General features: G+C 48.2%; 7 protein-coding genes across 7 annotated transcripts; 3 read left to right on the forward strand and 4 right to left on the reverse strand.

Moving 5' to 3' along the window:
• Window positions 1-329: 329 nt before the first annotated feature.
• LTR64_000752 (uncharacterized protein) lies at window positions 330-2771 on the forward strand (the record flags this gene model as incomplete). The annotated part of the gene is made up of 2 exons (XM_064895135.1): window positions 330-2610; window positions 2662-2771. 2 exons carry the CDS (start codon window positions 330-332, stop codon window positions 2769-2771), a joined length of 2391 nt encoding a protein of 796 aa, XP_064757822.1.
• A 2380-nt stretch (window positions 2772-5151) lies between these two features.
• TPS1 (Trehalose-6-P synthase/phosphatase complex synthase subunit) lies at window positions 5152-6902 on the forward strand (the record flags this gene model as incomplete). The annotated part of the gene is made up of 2 exons (XM_064895136.1): window positions 5152-5461; window positions 5512-6902. 2 exons carry the CDS (start codon window positions 5152-5154, stop codon window positions 6900-6902), a joined length of 1701 nt encoding a protein of 566 aa, XP_064757823.1.
• Window positions 6903-7395: 493 nt separating this feature from the next.
• LTR64_000754 (uncharacterized protein) lies at window positions 7396-8292 on the reverse strand (the record flags this gene model as incomplete). The annotated part of the gene is made up of 1 exon (XM_064895137.1): window positions 7396-8292. The coding sequence occupies one exon, from the start codon at window positions 8290-8292 to the stop codon at window positions 7396-7398; it is 897 nt and encodes a 298-aa protein (XP_064757824.1).
• A 371-nt stretch (window positions 8293-8663) lies between these two features.
• RPN9 (26S proteasome regulatory subunit) lies at window positions 8664-9882 on the reverse strand (the record flags this gene model as incomplete). The annotated part of the gene is made up of 2 exons (XM_064895138.1): window positions 8664-9544; window positions 9600-9882. 2 exons carry the CDS (start codon window positions 9880-9882, stop codon window positions 8664-8666), a joined length of 1164 nt encoding a protein of 387 aa, XP_064757825.1.
• A 287-nt stretch (window positions 9883-10169) lies between these two features.
• Window positions 10170-11395, forward strand: EFM5 (Protein-lysine N-methyltransferase efm5; the record flags this gene model as incomplete). The annotated part of the gene is made up of 3 exons (XM_064895139.1): window positions 10170-10712; window positions 10759-10917; window positions 10961-11395. The coding sequence occupies 3 exons, from the start codon at window positions 10170-10172 to the stop codon at window positions 11393-11395; spliced, it is 1137 nt and encodes a 378-aa protein (XP_064757826.1).
• A 495-nt stretch (window positions 11396-11890) lies between these two features.
• LTR64_000757 (uncharacterized protein) lies at window positions 11891-12965 on the reverse strand (the record flags this gene model as incomplete). Its single annotated transcript, XM_064895140.1, has 2 exons — window positions 11891-12846; window positions 12944-12965. The coding sequence occupies 2 exons, from the start codon at window positions 12963-12965 to the stop codon at window positions 11891-11893; spliced, it is 978 nt and encodes a 325-aa protein (XP_064757827.1).
• Window positions 12966-15231: 2266 nt separating this feature from the next.
• On the reverse strand, window positions 15232-16323 carry LTR64_000758 (uncharacterized protein; the record flags this gene model as incomplete). Its single annotated transcript, XM_064895141.1, has 2 exons — window positions 15232-15784; window positions 16052-16323. 2 exons carry the CDS (start codon window positions 16321-16323, stop codon window positions 15232-15234), a joined length of 825 nt encoding a protein of 274 aa, XP_064757828.1.
• Window positions 16324-18610: the final 2287 nt, after the last annotated feature.

Consider the following 18610-nt stretch of genomic DNA (forward strand, 5'->3'; position numbering starts at 1 on the left):
GCACGAGTGGAAGCCAACCATCGGCGGCGAAAAGACCCCGATGCCCCGCACATGGTGACCAATGAGGCCACTACAAGTTGCAGTGTTCACCGCCTGTTCCATCTCACGACTGACTGCGCCAGCGCGGTTTGTCCTCTCTCTTCACGCTCAACACTCCTTTGAGGTTGGCCTGGAGGCTTGTCCACAGTCTTTGTGCTTGTCTGCGTCCCTCAGCTCACTCTGTTTCCATCCTTGTCAGCACACAAACAACCGCTGATTCATACTCGATCTCGCCGTTCTCTAGCTGCAACGCCCGGAATATCAATGTTGTGATAAAGCAGACTGCCAATATGGACATGTCTTCAGAAGAACTGCACTATGATTTTGACTCGAGATCGCACCCATACTACGACAGTCAAAGTTGGGCTCTCGATGTGACATCTATGGTTCCGCAAGGTACAGACACCAAACGAAACATATCTCCCATACACTCTGGTGTGCATGGGTTACGACAGACCACGATGGGTGAGCATCCGATGATGGGAGACTGGCATTTCCAACAGCAGCTGCAACAACAGCAGGTTCGACAGCAGCTACAGCAACATCATCACGACCAACAGCAAATTGCTGGTCAACAACCAGGCCAGCACCCACACACTCACCACCAGCAGCCATATATTCCACACCATCCTCACACGACGTCGCAGGCTCCAACGCAACAGTATATTGAATATCACCAACAACAACAGTCAATCGATGGCTCTTTCGATGGTATTCTGCATTCGATGTCCTTGCCCACTGCAACGAGTATGATCCCAGTCAACCAAGCATTACCCGTCACGTTACCACTCGAGCAGGCCTACATGTCAATCCCACCATCACTCGATGGCATGCACGATTGGACAGGTTTTCGATCGGAACTAGTTAGTTATCGTACCCAGGACATTGGGCCCTACAATGGCCCTGTTTCTCCCTACCAACAGCAGACTAGTTCTCCCACTGGCTCTCACTACGAAATACTGTCGCAACATTCAGACGAAAATGGCTGGTACCTTGTCGACGGCAGAACCTCCTTTGAATCCAGTGAACGCTCCCTGTGTGTCGATCCATCATTCACCTTGCATGATCGGACCGTCTCCGAGTCTTCCCACTCTGATAGTGGTCTGTATGCCAACCTAGATATGGGCGTAGCCCAGGCAGTCTACTCACCAATATCCTTCTCCGACAGTGACTGGGAATCATATCAATATACTCACCGTCATTCTATTGACCTTGGCTCCAATGTCGATCACAATACCATGGTTCAGCCTATCACGATCCCTAGCAGCTCTAAGATCTCCTCGCCCGTCTTGCGTTCGCCCGTCTCACAGACTTCAGCAGGATCACCAGGTCGGAAGACCGGCAAAAAGAGTCCGATTGTCGCTAAGGGCACTGAGAGAGTCACCAAGAAGACGTCGCAAGGTGGACGGGAGGAGAAGCGTGTAGGCAAGAGGAAGGGTCCTCTCAAGCCAGAACAAAGAAAACAAGCTAGCGAGATAAGGAAACTTCGAGCATGCTTGAGATGCAAATTCTTGAAGAAGACTTGTGATAAAGGTGAACCATGTGCTGGTTGTCAACCTTCGCATGCTCGACTGTGGCAGGTACCCTGCACACGTATTGACATCAAGGAGATTGGGTACTTCCTCAAGGATAAAAAGTTTGACTATGAACGTCATGTATCGCTTGGCTTCTCCGTGGGCAACATCAAAGGCTTCTCAGATGCCGAGAAAACCCTATATATCACACATGGTTATGGTCATATGTTGCCAATTACTGCTCGGGAGGTCTACGTCCGTGACGACAAGTGCTTGAAGATGGACTGGGTCGAGGCTAATAAGGGCGCTGCTGGTTATGAAGTTGCTACTGCCAAACTGTCGGCTGGCACTGAGGGTATTTCGACAACGATGCTTTCAGACTACCTTGATCAGCACATAGATGGTGGAAATACGTTCGTCAAATTTGTCGACGACTACTTCGAGGGCACCCCATTCTTGTCGGAAATGCTCAAAGCTGGGTACAACTTTTATGCCAAGACACATTCGAAGATCATCAAGAAGGCACTGAAGCTGATGCTTGCCTACAACCTAACCCTACATATCACTATGATTGAAGGAGTCCCACTTGAGGAGTCATTCATCGGCAAGATTGAAGACAAATCTTCCAAGTTTTATGGTAAGACGATGGCACCTGTGATGATCAATTTCCAGATAAAATGTGCCATGGCCGACATGTGGCGAGAGCTACATAAAGACGTTCTCGAGGAGCTTTCAGCACTTTACTCAAGTGTATACAGTGGTGACAAACTCAAAAATTGGCCGACGATATTCATCCTAGCTTCGATCCTGCTTGCAGTTTGGGAATGTATGCAATTCGATTGCCACTACCGTGTTCCGGATGAGTCTGCTGTAGAGAAATTTTGCAATGACATGGAAACTACTCCTGTGGGTGTTATCGTTGGATTATTCTCTGCTATCTCGCAGAAGCTACCTTCCATCCTCGAATGGGATACCTCCAAGCATCATGCCTTACTGGCTTCGAACTGGGACGTCTGCAATACTATGAGCGAAGTTCGAGAGCATGTAACGAAATATGGTAAGCTTTATCAACTCAATTATTGTTTGCCTCATTACTAATACACTGCAGAATCTTACCTACGCGACCGTCCGAATGTCAAGTTTGACAGCAAGGACTTTGACTCTTTGTCAAACAAGTTTTTGTCGAGACTTGTACTACGCGACGTTCGCGCGAACTGATCGACGAAAAGCACACAACCTGTCATGATTACGACGCGAAAAATGCAGCGATTTGTTTTGTTCGAAATTACGATGTCAAGTTACCACGCTGATCACGAAGCATTTACGACAATACAACATTATAAGTGTCTCAAGAGAGGCTTATGCATATAGCCACGATGTCGACGATGTCATCAACACCCCCTCTCTTTTATTACTCTCTCCTCACACAGTTCACTTCGAAACTGTATTGACGCCTAACGGATGGATGATCTGACGAAGCATGGAGTTTACGACCTGAATTATTTGAAGGACCGATATGACTGAACTGAAACCAAGCGAGCATCTGGTTTGAGTCTTTACTGATATAGATAGCATTGGCGCTGGAGCAAGCGAGCTGTCGTTTTTTTTTGCTTATTTTGTTTTTTCTTTTGTTCGCATTTGGAACTGATGAGGGATTTGAGGCACGGGATCATGCGAGACGCAGAATGCGGAACGATATGCGCAGTGCGACGAGGACGAAAGATGTTCACGTTATGATGGAATGTCGTCTGAAGATTGCTCTGAGCTTGAAAGCTGTTCTACCAGATTATGTAGCTCTTCCAAATACAGAACTATATGATTGTCCTAACACAGTGTTCGTTCTGTGTATTGAGCTTCAGACGTGTATGCCACCTGTTTGCCACTATTGTTGTCTCAAGTTCTCATACTTTGAAGTACATCTAGCTGCTGATTCAGAGTGTGCACGATACCAAGACCATAGAATGGGCTGGTATACTAGTATTAAAAGGCATACGACTAATGTGTGTATAGGAGCAGACACGCTCGATGCAGGGGCTACAGCTTGCATAGTTAGATCAATCACCTGAAGAATCTGTTATGCTGCATGCTGTATCAATTGCAGCAGCAGAATCTGGTTGCCCCTCGTTCTTTCAGGCGAGATCCAAGGTTTGCCCGGTCGTCCTCAATGCGCATTAACATCTGAAGAGACACATTATTAGTCCACCTACTTGGACAGCGACTCAGGTCGTAGATTCGCCCTGGGTTCTGATTGACAGGATTCCTGTACCACCAACAGTAGGCAGTCATTCTTGATACTGGAACGATAGATGACCACGCTCGTTTCCTTGCTCTGCGCGAGAAAGAGTCGTGGACTTACGGATCATCCCGATGCAGCAGCCATGGGCCTTGGTCGTGTGACATCATGGGCATAGCTAGCTGGTGGAAATAGCTCTTCCAACAAGTCTTTCGCGACGTTTCTGTGAACCAAGAAACTCCCCTGCAACAACGACAGGCCTTATCCCCTTGTGGTGTGCGGAGAGTTACGTGTGGTCTTGCGTTGCTTGGACAAGTTGGGATCCATCCAAAAAGAACGTGGCTGCAGCGGTGAAATGATCTGGTTGCATTACGTTTCCTGCCTGGGCACAAGTCAGCCGCTTCCGAGCCAATAAAGTCAAGCAGACCACGTTTTCTTTCAACAAAATCCATATCGCTGGGTATCGCAAGAAATGGTGCTCAACCACTGGGAAAGGGACTTGTTTCCGACAGGGCCATATGATATCTTTTCAGCCTTTGGCGAACGAGTCCATCCTCCCTTGGGCAAGTTGCAATTCTTGCCCGCCGCATTTGTTTTGCACTTGTGGCCCGAGCCAATGAAGTTCTTTTTGATCTCTGGATTGTATCGCGATGGGACGTCTTTCTCACCAACTTAATAAATGAGGGATTCGTATTTGAGGTTTCCTGTATATTGTGGCACATTGGTCATCCTTATGTTTGCGACGGAAAGCTGCATCAACGTGAACGCGCTTTGCACGCAGGTCGAGTTATCTATCACTGGCTAAATAATCTTGCATGCATTCCAAAAACAGCGACGACCGTTAACTGACAGATTTGTGGACCACAGCTGGTAGCCATCGAGATTGTCACGACCACAACTTGGATTTGTTGAATCGAGAACAATCTCGGATACGACTCGTTGGACAGTAATCGAGTGATCGACAGTGGATTTGGAAACCTGGAACAAGGCAGCCGCAACGAAGGGTATTCGCAATTACCAATCGCCCAGGTGTCGGACTCGACCTTTCCTTCTTCTGCATTGAACGAGTGACATGAGATTTCGAAAGTGCTAGTAATATCAACGACTGCGGATTATTTTCACAAACACCCGCCCCACAATACAGCCTTGCAAATACTCTCAGTGGCTCGACGCCAGAGCTTAATCATTAGACACCGACATCTATATTCTTGAGTGACAACTTCGTTGCTGTTGCTCCTTTGAGATCCTGCAAACACTTCTGAAGTGCAACACAGCAGTAAGCGCACTTATATTAATAATTAACAGCCGTCTCCATAAGGTTGACATCCACCTATATACGACACATCTACCTAGTCTCGGACAGCCATGCCTACGGGAGTCGAGAACAGCAAAAGGGCTGACCGACGGCTTCTCATTGTCGCCAACCGTCATCCAGTCACTGTCAAGCGAACAACTGACGGCCAATATTCATATAATATATCGTCTGGTGGTCTCGTTACAGGTCTCAGCGGTCTTCCACCTTCTCTTAAGGACAACTCCGTATACTATGGCTGGCCAGGGATTGACGTTCCTCCACAAGAGGTTGAAGAGGTAGAGGCTGGAATGGCTGACAAAGGTGGTGTGCCGTTATGGATTGACGGCAGACTGATGGACATGCATTACAATGGCTACTCAAGTAAGTATTCCCGTCCCCATAATCGCACAAATCCTGACTGAAGCTTACAGACAGTATTGTATGGCCACTTTTTCATTACCACGCCAACGAGATGACCTTCGAGGAGGGGCCATGGGAAGCCTATGTAAAAGTTAACAGGCTATTTGCTAAGAAAGTTGCAGAGGATGTACGAGACAACGATATCGTTTGGATTCACGACTACCACCTGATGCTAATGCCCAAAATGCTACGGGAGGAGATGAGAAACCTGAATAAAAAAGTGCGGAACCTGAAAGTCGGCTTCTTTCTGCATATCCCTTGGCCCAGCAGTATGGAATTCATGAAACTACCATATCGAGAGGAGGTTCTCGAGAGCTTGTTAAACGCAGACCTCTGTGGCTTCCACACCTACGACTATGCGCGGCATTTCTTAAGTGCCTGCCACAAAATTCTGGGCCTAACCACCAGTCCTAATGGTGTCATGTTTGATGGCAGAAATGTGCATGTTGGAGCTTTCCCTATTGGCATCAATCCTGAGAAAGAGGTGTCAGCCATGAAGAAAGAGAACGTCATAAGCAGAGTGAAGGAGCTCAAAGAGGGCTCTTTCAAGGACAAGACTGTGGTCATTAGCGTTGATCGGTTAGACTACATCAAAGGTCTTCCTCACAAATTTCACGCTTTTGACATGTTTCTCGAGAACAATCCGGACTTTGTCGGTCATGCGGTACTGTTGCAGATCGTCGTTCCATCGCGGCAAGATGTGAAGGAGTATCAGATTCTGCGATCGCACATCAGCGAGCTTGCTGGACGGATCAATGCCAAATACGGCACAGTCACCTATCAACCTATTGTCTATCGGCATACATCGGTACCGCACGATGAGCTCGTCGCCATGTATGCATTGGCAGATGCATGTTTTGTCACGTCAACGAGAGATGGTATGAACCTGGTCAGCTATGAGTACATCGCTTGTCAGTACGAGAACCACGGGCAGTTAGTCATCTCCGAATTTGCTGGAGCTGCTCAAAGCATGAAAGGCAGTATCGTCATCAATCCTTGGGACACCAACGACATGATAGCAGCACTTCGTAAAGCACTGACCATGAGTGAAGCCAAGAAAGAGGAGAACTGGAAGAAGATGTGGGACTATGTGAACACATACACATCTGCTAATTGGGGTATCTCTTTTGTGGACGAGTTGACTAGCATTGGTACCGGTGAAATGCCGGATGTCTTAACAAGACAAGCTTCCGACTCAGGTTCGGACAACGAGATTAATGGCATGAATAGAGGCACTGATGGTGTCGACAAGACCGAAAGTGAACACAACCAACGCAACCAGCCTGTGATTGTCCAAAGGGATCGTATGGACAGTGCAGGATCTGGACAACTAGGTTTTAGTGATCCAGCGGAACGCATGGCTCCAGAGGCGGGCGCAGCAGTGAACGGAGTGAGTAGCTGAGTGTCAGGAGGGACTCGAAGAGAGGCCATTCAGTGGATAGTTGGTACAGCGTTGCGATGGTATAGTATGTGCATTGGCGTAATAGCATATGCGACTACCCTTTTTGCATAGAGATAGATCTTCTAGACTGTAAGCGTTATAGTCATTGGTATCCAGGTACCTTCATACTCCGAGACCATCTACATAATTTGCATGACCTTGATGTGCGAATCATCCCACGGAGTCTCAATCATAGTCCTTGTCAGAGTACCACTAGCTGCACAGCTCGTACCTGTCTTCAACTACAGAAGGATGCACGCTGCATTTTTCATCGTGGTAGACTCGATCGCCTTTCGATTCGAGACTCACAGTGTTTAGTCGAGCAGTAGGCTCATTGCGCAGCTAATGTGCCAGCTGCCCTCATCACGAGTGATAGACTTTCGTCTTGCGCAGACAGCAACCCACCATCAAATCTGTGCTGGACTCCACAACCTCCTAGCAGAATACCCGCGAATCAACCAAGACTGGCCTGCGACTTATTCCTTGACAAATTCCCACCCATTCCTCTCACCAACGTATTCTGTCCACCCTCCTCACTCCTCGGTTGCATCAACCCATCCGTCTCACCAGCCAAGCCCAGGTTCTCGACTCTCTGCTCGAGACCTTCACCAAAAGGCGTCACGACGCGTCTCACCACGAACTGCACGCCCGTCAAAGGCGGCACAGCGATTCTCTTCCCCTTGTCCTTGCTTTTACGTATATCGTTGAATTCTATTTGTCTTCTTCCTCTCTTCGCTTGGGTCTTGGTAGAGGCTTGCTTGCTCTTCGTCGCTGCGGCCTCTGTATTCCCTGTGCTCGTTGACTGGTTCTGTGGGGAGGATATCCGTCCTTCTGGTCCTACAGGTTCGGCCTGTAAGAACACTCTCCACTCCTTCGGGGAGGTTCTCTCCCTCTCTGTAAAAGTGCCGTATTCGACAACGTCTCCTTCACGTAGGAAATTCGCCGGACTGGGATCGTGGACTCGTATGCGCTCTGGGCGAGTATAGTATTTCCGCAGGAACTTGTCCCAGACTTGAATGTTGCGGGTGACTTGGACGCAGTGGGCCATGGTTCCGACGCGCGAGACGGTGCCGGTGAAGAGCTCTGATGGGAGGGGTTGGTCTCTGTATCTGTGGTTGCGGTGGGTTTCGGGCTCTAGGTAGTATGGGGTGGAGGAGTTTGATGATGGAGGGGGAGAGGCGCCATCTGGAGAAAGCGAGGGTATCGATGAGGAAGGAAGATCGGTATGTTGTGCGTACGATCGAGGTATTGAGGTTGAGATAGATCGGGCTGTGGAGGGTAATGCTCGAAATGTTGATGCTCTGGAGGAGGCTGCAGCTCGGCAGCAGAGTTGCGTGTAGCTGCAAGCCATGCTGAACGAGGGATTCATTGTGTAGGGCTCTGATGAGACGCTTGAATAGAATTTCAGAATCTGGGTACTACTGGCTCATCTTGTGTGGAAATAACGATCACGGCGCAATGCTTATATGCTTGTCATTGAGCACTTCCAGGAGGATACAGGAATTGAGCAGAGTTTGTCATGTTTGCTCAAGAGTGCAAAGTTGACCCGATCGACTACCAATACAATTTTACGCTGAGTGTATAGGCGACTTGGCTTTCCCGATCATTCTGTTGGCATTGATGCATGTGCCTACATGGCCTGCCTGGATCTATGCCAAATCTTAGCAACAGAGAGTGCCGTGAACGCCGTCGCTATGCTTCAACATAGGCCATGATCTCCGTCTACGCGGCCCAAACATCCTTGCCCTGATTCTCGATCCAATGGCCCAGATCGTTAACATTGCTGTCCCACTCCTTTAGACGTTGTCTCATGCCATCGATTTGAGTCTTTTCTAATACCTTAGGCTGCACCCAGTTGATGCGAGCTATTTCAGCAACCTGATCAATCTTTCCACGCAACAGACCCAGGCTCAACGCCTTCATCAAAAGGTGTTCAATCTCTGTAGGCTTTACCTTGGTCTCCTGACTGATAGTCTGAAACGTCATAGCTCGGTCATGTGGTGGCCTCCTGAACACGAGCTCCGTAAGTGCAGCTAAGGAGATCTTCTGGTAAAGGAATATTTTGTGTGAATCTAGGATTTCGTTCTTGCTCAGGTTGTTCGACAGCTTATCAAACGTCGCCAGATCTCCTCTGTTGAAAGCGAAGAGCAACTCACGTAGCCAAGCCTGTGTGTGGGGTGGCTTAAGGGCATCGAGGATAGGATGAAGCAGCAGTTCACCAAAGTTGTAGATCTGGTCCGAAACCAAGGCTGCTAGAGCCAGGTTGTATGCTCTTTGCTGTCTTTCTTTTGCAGATAGTTCGGAGGCATCAACGCATGCGAGGTAGAGAAGGGAGTTTCGGTAGTAGGAAGTGAAGTCGCTGCCAGACTGGTAGAACTCTGCATTGACACGGTAGAAAGAAGCGTGCACAATGTTCTCCACGAAGTCGAATCTATCAAGCGAGACTTGTGCTTTGTCTAGCAACTCCCTCGCCTTTTGCTCTTCATCTAGTCTGAGATATACTGCTGCGAGTTCAGAGGTAGCATATGTCTGCGCCTCTTCTGATTCCGGCTTGTCGACCTGCTTGAGGAGTGTTTCGAGGAATGTGGCTCGCTCAGCATCATCTATAGATCACATTAGTAATCGTAGCCTTCACACTTTTCTTAAGATCGTTCATACCCTTAATCTCAGACGAGGCACTCAGAGCCAACTTTACCAATTTCAACTGATTGATCTTGTCCGAAAAGCTCAGGATGAATCTCTTGTACAGTTGTAGTCTCTGACCGTGACTTTCTTTCGAAGAAAAGTATTCCAGCAGCTTTTCTGTCAGTTGATGCCATAGCTTGCTCTCCCATAGATCTTCGAAGTCGAGAAAGACTGATTGTACTTCTGCTGGTGCCTCATCCCGCTGTTCTGTGAGGAAATTCGAGATTGCCTCTGGATCAAACTTTGCTTTAGCCATGGTCGGTAGTGAGTATTTCGTGAGGGAGATATGCGACAGAGGGAAGAAGTGTGTGACGTGGTATTCGAAACGTGATGCATATGGTTGTAGGCAGTCGGGCTACGCGCAAATGCTCCAAAACGGAAGGCATGATCGCCGCCGCAGTTGCGCTTGCCGCGTGAAAGTGCCAAGCCTCGTCATTGAAGCTCCATTGACCCTCGAGGAGCACCTCGCAGCTTGGATATACGCACACGACAACCGCTACAAGACGACTGAATGCTATAGCGGGCAACGTAGCCTTGCTCACCATGCGCACCCTCACAGTCCCCACTACGGCCCTCCGAGCCTCTCGCTCGGCGATCAAGTCAGCTCCTCAGAAACGAAGTCTCCAGGACATCGCCATAACACGAACTGGCAAGCCTATCATAAGGTCGCAGGGTGGTAGATCGTCTGTAGGGGGCAATACAGCTACTGTTTTTGGCGCCAATGGCTTTCTAGGTCGATACATTGTCAACAGGTTGGCTCGGCAAGGATGTCAGGTTGTGATTCCATATCGAGAGGAGATGTCCAAGCGACATCTCAAGATCGCTGGAGATTTGGGCAGGGTTACATTCATTGAATTCGATTTGAGAAATACACAATCGATCGAAGAGGCTGTCAGACACTCGGATATGGTCTTCAACTTAATCGGCAGAAACTGGCCAACCAAGAACTTCAGTTTGTTCGACGTGAATGTGGAAGGTGTGGAGAGGATAGCCGAAGCGGCTGCCAAATACGACGTCGATAGGTTTATACACATGTCTTCCTACAACGCAAACCCCAAGTCAGAGGTCGAATTCTTCAGGACCAAGGTGAGAATGGCATTGGTGGTACTTTGCTCAGGCTAATTGTGCTTAGGGCTTGGGAGAACAAGTTGCTAGAAAGCTTTTCCCAGAGACCACAATTGTGAGACCAGCGCCCTGCTTCGGTTTCGAGGACAGACTATTGCACAGACTTGCAGGTGTCACTAACCTCATAACGGTCAACAACCTGAGGGAGAGGTTCAATCCAGTCCATGTAAGATATACATTCGTTCGCGCCTCCCAGCTAACTTTCCTAGGCCATTGATGTCGGTATGGCACTCGAAAAAATTGGCTTCGATGACACAACCGCTGGCGAGACCTTCGAGCTTTACGGCCCAACTAACTACAGCATGGCAGAACTAGCTGAACTTGTCGATCGCGAAATCATTCACAAACGTCGACACATTAACTTGCCCAAGAGGGTTTTGTCGCCAATCTTATATTACCTCAACAAGGCCGTCTGGTGGCCCGTTGGCAGTCCACAAGAACTAGAGGTGGAAATGGTCGACCAAGTCATCGACAAGGCTGCGAAGACATTCGCTGATCTTGGTATCGAGCCTGCTGAGTTGCAGGACTTGACTTATCACTACTTGCAAGATTACCGATCCAGCAGTTACTACGATCTGCCTCCAGCCACTGCACGGGAGAAGAAAGACGAAAAGAAGTACTTGCATGTCATTGATGATCAATGATTCTTTCATCTTCAGGCGTTGGTGGGAGCGGTTCCAAGATGATCAAGCTGTACATATCAACTTCCTAGTATTAGCCTTCCTCATTGTCTAAAGGGATAGAGAGGGTTTTCCCGGCATAACTCCGCACACCGTCAAAAAGATCAACCGCCAAAAAGATCAATATGATTCCGTGTACATCAGTAGAATGCCAGTAGCGCCGCTGTATAACTTCACACTATTCACTTGGTTTCCGGAGAACTGCAGAACTGGCAAATTGTATGGCTAGTTGGGTACGGTGCAGGTTTTTGAGCTAGTAAGACGGTTGAAATACAGCTTGATACAGGGACTCTGAATGAAACGCTTCTATGAAGGATGTTGGTCTTGGAATTATCGAGTAGTAGATGAGGTATCACAGATTGAGATCATCGTTGCGTAGCCGGGAGAACAACAACGAGTTTTGATGGTCGATATATATATATAGTATATGAAACACGAAGCAGCTCAAGTTCGGCCCAACTAGAGCCATCTGTCTTTGGGCCTAATGGTGTCTTCTTCGCTAATCTTGATCCCCGATGTTACAAGCTCTGGAAATTCTGTCAAGATTTTTCGACCAAAGACCCAATTTCGTATGTTGTCAATGGCTATTCCAAATTGTGGTGAGATGAAAATCTTCACATCCTCGTCTGGATTTTGCACATTCGTCACGCGACTACACAAGAGTGCCTCATTGACTGAATGAGGCCAGTCCACATTTAAACCTGCTTGCATGATTACGTCTAAGGTATCCCTCATCTTCGCAAGGAGAGCGTCTCTCACCGGCGGTATGCCCATGATGTCGATAAAAGCTGGGTGCACCGTCATTCGTTGTCTCAATGTCGGTCTGATCATCGCCGGAAGAGCTGCATACGTGGTGGGTGTGGGGTTCAAGAGCCATCTCATGAGACGTGCGAGCATGTACGTGCCAGCGATGTTGAGAGTGTAAGTGACTGGGTCTACAAAAGTTGAATGAAACTCGCTTGCCCAGTTGTCAGCGTTAAATTCATCTGTAGGTCTGCGTTTGCGAAACAGAAGGGTTGCCTCAATGAGATCGGATTGCTGACTGACGTCCGTGCTCGACGGATTGGCTTTAGCCAGCTCATGGAAATCAGTATAGGCTCGTCCGAGAGGCGACTCATCCATTTTCCACAGAGGGACAATCTGCCAAACGGGACGATAGAAGTTCTGAAGCTGAAGTTTCTGCTGTAGTGCCGACTGGTGGTTTGCAAGAATGGCTGAGCTGAATGGAAGATTGCCAAAAGTGCGCACAGATCCTGGTGTCAGGAACGGGGGCTTCGTCAGTCGCTCTGGACGACCGTCGTATCGTTGGTTTTGCGTCATGACTTGGTTCACTTGTCGTTGGGATTTTGATTCCACACTTTCGATTTGAGTGGCTGAGGTCCCGTTGAAGCAAAGCCGTTGAGGGTACGTACATCCTGGACTCTGGCCTTCCGTTAGTACAATTTACAAGTCTTTCCACGATGTTTGGTGACGTCGTGGAACGCACAGTTTCCGAGGAGACAGTAGACTCACGCTCCAGTGTAGTCTTCAGCATCTGCTGTGTCGAAATATGCTGTAGCAGAATATCTTCGTGTTGACGTAGGACGTTGATACGATCGCGTAAGAGTGAGTTCTCTTTTTCGATGCGTGCGACCTCACTGTGAGCGGGCCTTACACGACGATCTCTATCGTCACTGTAGGTACACGTCAAGCCTCTATGACCACATCTAGCACAAGGAATGACTCCATCACACTGGCCACACGTTAGGCTTTGAACAATGAATTTGCTACTGACCCAAGCGTCCTTGCAAAGCCATATGCTGCATACGTACTTTGGCTTTTGCTTGCCGGCACCTCAGACAAGCCGTCGTAACATGTTTACCCATTGTCTCGCAGAGACTACCTCGTTTTCAAACGATCGAAGGGACTAGCAGGTGACGTTGTTGGTCGACGCAGTCCACTAATTTTTGATCTTGATTTCCGTCGGATGCTGAGCATGACAGTCATCGACTTGATAGTCATCAATGACTAGATGCTGATAGCGATAGCTAAAGTGGCAAGGGCAGTTGGGAAACATATGAGCGAGCCAGAAGCGGATTTCCCACTTGATCGAATTAAGTTTCTTAGGGTGACTAACTAAAACCGAGCAGGTTTGGCGAGACTGCGCCCATTAATCCTGGTTTCGGGCGGAACAGTCAGAACTTGATCGATAACCAGCGCATGCTGTGGTGCTACACGTACAGGATGACCGACGCTTACAACTCTCTGGCCTGCATCAGCTGCTCAGTGATGATCGTGGTCAGGCAGCGGTTCGTGATCGAGTCCGAACTTGCAACAAAGGAGAGGGTGACGTTTACCACTACCTACTGCAATATGTGCAAGAATGAAAAGATCTAGATCGAGATTAGCGCACACATTACAAGCGTTAAGGATCTCAAAAACAACACTGATATTCCAACCGTCTCCGCGGACATGGTTGTTAACTGGACACCGTTCAAGCTTGTTAATTCGTACATAATTAGAAGCATGTTCGTGGAGCCGGAGGATTTGCTGGACAACATCAGGTTCGGTATTCAGATGATCAATTTGGACGACTATAAAACGTTGTTGCCAGATTCGGTAAAGGTCAATAGTGTCAACGCGAACAATGTCGAGTGGACGAATGAGTCAATGTTGCCCTACTTGAATGGAGGGTTCTTCTAGTACTGAATTGTGGCCATCAGCCACAAGAGCACCATCGACAAGGCCCTGGTCGTGACTTGTATGTAGTGCGAGGATATGATAGCGTTACTGTATCTTAATTTCTGGGAATGGCTGTTGATGGAAAGGCAGTGATGAGGTGCAACTCCGCGATTATTGTGTCTCGAGAAGCCGACAGATGTAGGTTTTTGCTAGCTTCAGACTGCTACAGTTACGCTATCAAACGAATTGTGACGATTAAAACTACAACGCAGACGGCTACCATGAGCGAGCAACGAAGAAAGCAGTACACGTTCAGAACGAGCGACGCTTGTGACAAATAGGGATGCCTCGACCTTCAATTTTGAAGCGAGCACATTGGAGAAACAAGAGTCGAGACAAGCTCGCAGCTCACATAGGCAAGGCGGATCAACTACGACCTACGCTGTCCTAACACACCAACTATACAGAGTCTCAATTAGACCTCATCATGACCCCAAACATGTGCGCCTTCAGCCTCTCAGAAGACAAGGCGCTCTCGTCTACAAGCTAAGGAGGCCTTTCAAATTTGGGCCCGCATAAGTCAGTATGATGAGAATTCAGAAGACGAAAATGTTGCAAATGCAATTAATTGAGTTAAACAGATTGTCTGCTAATGAAGACAGCAAAACTTATCTTTCATGCCCCAGCGTGTTCCCGGTGACGAGAAGATGGCGACGATGAGGTGGCAACGACAAGGTCACCTGACAAGAGCACAAAAAGTTAAGGTGTCCATGCAAATTGATGGGCAAGGCTCTAATTACAAGGCTGTAAAAGGTGGGTATGGGGTGCCTGCGATGCTCAGTAGGGGAGCATAGGGAGGCGATCTTTTCAGCGAGCAGATGACCAATATTGCGCTAAGCCAAATCAAGAAGAAACTTCTGGCCTCGCCCCATAAAGGCATTCGATGGATTTCTATCCTCAAACTCCTAATGACCAAGTCAGATAAGAATCAAATGATCGAGGCGCCTGGACTTATCAGCTGCATTGTCCTCCGCATTACCCAAAGTGCACGTAAAGGAACGGACACTCGTGTCGCCTGCAACCGCTAAAGCATGATATGACCTGGAGCCGTTGCGTCTCCCACAAAGCAACGATTTCTCTCAGCGCCGAGTAGTCTGTGATGTCATGCGAGCAACCGCATGCACCAAATCCTTCATCTTCTTCATCATTTCTTCCATTCCATTGAGCGTCTCGCCTACGTTGTCAATGCCAGAGATCTCCTCATCCACAGTAAGGGTTTTGCAACTAGTGAGAGCACGCTGTTTGCGCGGAATGGCTTTGGGTGGTCTTTCTTGGCCAGCGTCCGATCTATATCCATCGATCTCCTCGCCCACCACTTTCTGACCGAATTGCTGACCTAGGACTGTGCGAGCATACCACTTAAAGTCGAGTGGATCCTCACCAAACCCCACCAGAACAATCGTTTTAGCTTCGTTACACCATCCTCCTTTTGGCTCGTTTTCAGGCAGTCTTCGGACTGACGCCACGCCAGCAATTGCCATATCTGACAACTTTTTATTCTCCAAATCTTCGGCGGCCCCTAATCTGAGCATTGTACTGTCTGGGCTTTCGGTATATGACTTCCCAAACCCTTTCCCGAACTGGCCCGCGGCAACGAATTCATAGATGGTCAAATCGTTCTCGCCCGGATGACTGAGCAGCAGCTGGTAGCCAGATCCAGCTCTCACTGCTCCTACGATTTTTTAATGAGTGTCGTGCTCCCGGACGTGGCCAGCCTTGCGCGCATAGCGTCGGAATCCTGGTTTGTTCGGGGCGCTGGTTGGGGCGGGGGAAGTGGGAGTGGGTTGGAGTTTCTCTGGGACTATCTCTTTTGGCATGTCCATGATCCATTTGCTGGGGTATTAATGGTGTTTGTTGATAGCGCCAATTATCATTCAGCTGTTGAAACTGACGTTTTACCCTTCATCAGCATGGCTTTTCTGAAGACGTTCCCGGTAAGGTGCTGCAGACGCAAAGGTTCTGCTGAAGGTGCCGACATCAATTGTGAAAAGGCTTAGCTTGTCCTCTGGGAAGCCATTCTCACGATTGGCTTTGATGATCTTGTCGTTTAATGCGTTCAGCTGCGCTGCGATATCGGCGCCATCGGGATGCAAACACAGCTGTCCTAGTAGAGTACGAGCCTGCTCCCATATCTCGTGATGGAAGTTCGAAGGTTCAATCTCGACTTCCATTTGATTATTAGCAGTTTCTGATACTGCGACTCTGGATTCCGGTTCGATTTCGATCAATTTGGCAGCCAAGCCAGTAAGAGACGAAGATATAAAGGGCCTCAGAATGCTTCCCGTACCGCACCTAGCTTGTATCCCTCCTACAGCATCATCTCTACATAACCACTATTTTCTGAACATCTACAGTCGACTGGAACCTGTTGTGGTCACTAGGCCGGCTCTGTATTAATCTATTGACATCATCTTGGATGTTACTGTTAGCAGCATGCAAAAATGAGCTGCTATACTCCTCAGCCGAAGTGTCACCGGACGGGCTGCGGACAAGGGATTACATCGAGAAAGTCTCGCTGGTCTGTTGACACCGTTGCTAAGATCAATTCAGTCCACGGGAAAAAGGATTTAATACTTCCTGTCCTTTGTTTGGTTCGAGAATGGATCTAACAATAACCAGTTGTTAGTGTATACACGAAGTCGTAGCTTCTTTTATATTCATCTTTATCACGATCGTGTGTTGTGTTCTTATACTCTCGATTTCTTCCTAAATTGTAAGGCCTCCATGGGTACACGACTCTAGTGAAGTTGATGAACCAACGACCGCTCTTATCGGCAACCTGGACTAACAGTCCTTGAAGCGTTTCAGTTGCGGTGATCGAGTTTCGCCGGCCTGGCGCGTTTCATTGTATCGATAGATAAGCGACAGGACAGTGTAAGAATTCAAGGATTGAACACCAATACTGCGATGCCTCGAGTGGTCTCGATCTTTGCGAGCCACTATTACTTCATGTACGTGGTGAGACCGAGGCAGTATGCCAATAAGGAATTTTAAGACTTATTGATGTGTAGCGGTGGATAGTCATCTCCGCGAGATGAATGTCTGCCGAAGAATGGACCAGTCGGATTGTTAGAGGCGAGTCATGGAAAACACAGACAGAAGAATGTCGGAGGTACGTGCATGCATCTCGGGGTCGCCGCTCGGCCAGGTAACGATTGTCTAAGATTCATGCAGAAAAGATCAAAACAAGCATCGTGTCAACGGTCGAGCTGACCAAAAATGGCCAAGTTTCGACCGATACTGCAAAGTCGCGTCCGTGTGGGGTGATGGTACGCGCGAAAGGCTTCATCACTTACCGAATCAGGCTATTGAAGGATAGTAGTAAAGGCCCGCCATAGCCGAAGCACGAATCGAAAGGGGAGTTGTAAGCTTCGAATACCTCCTAATTTGCTTCGTCTCGCTGGCGGCGCGGGGAGCTCAAATGAATCTGTCAACAGTGCTTGAACACCCTGGTCAGATCCCAGCGCAACGGTACAAGTTTATCGGCTGGAAAACAATTCCTGTGTATACGTTATCAGTGCTGGTGGGACCCAGCCAACAATCGGTAACTACTCGACCACCAACATCACAGTACCAGTCTACACCATGATAATACCATTGGTTTGAATGTGTTATACATCATTCAAATGGTCTGGTCTTGCTCTACATGTACATACCAAGATTGTATATGAAAATGGAGTATATTGAGAGCCAGCAAAACTATGAAGTTCGCGTAGAGGATAGGTTGGATGGCGGAAGCCCGTGGTACACACCATCTAAGCGACGAAATCAACCTCCTATAACGTAACAAGACTGTCAGAGAGTTACCAAACGGCCTATAGAGCAGACATCATGTAGACCCTAGAAATTGAAGAACGTAAAATTTACATATTACACAGCGGTGTAGTTGTTTCTACTACTCGCTATCGATACAATTCCTCGACATTGTTGCGCGACACTACTTAGTCACGTTGCCGCACACCGGTAAGACGATTGCTTGAACTTTAGCATCTTCGGACCTGACGATGGTTATGTTCGGAGTTGTACACGCCTAGTTGGTGGAGTACCTTTCTCCAATCCTGACGTCAACGAAACAAAGCGGAAAAGGCAGCATGCACTGTTGCGGAAGGTGCAACTTATCCGATTTTTCTCGTAATCTTTACAGTCTGCTTTTACATTATACGTAATTTAACACCATACCTCAGTTCCTTCGCTCCCTCGTCAGCGTCACTCTGCGGACCTATATCAATCCTTAGAAAGGTGGACAGAAACACGGGTACAACACACGACTTACGACGTTCACATAGAACCGCCTAATACGATGGCCCAAAATCCACCGGTTGCGCAGTGTAAGAAGGAAAAGAGATACGTGTCCAGAGCTTGTGAGCTATGTAGGACAGCCAGAGCTAAGGTAGGCACTGCATTTGTCTATAGTCAAGTGACAGATTCCTCCTAACCAGAATGGGTTGTTAGTGCGAT

This window comes from Lithohypha guttulata (assembly GCF_036872675.1).
Source record: "Lithohypha guttulata strain CCFEE 5908 chromosome Unknown scaffold_1, whole genome shotgun sequence".
NCBI lineage: Eukaryota > Fungi > Ascomycota > Eurotiomycetes > Chaetothyriales > Trichomeriaceae > Lithohypha > Lithohypha guttulata.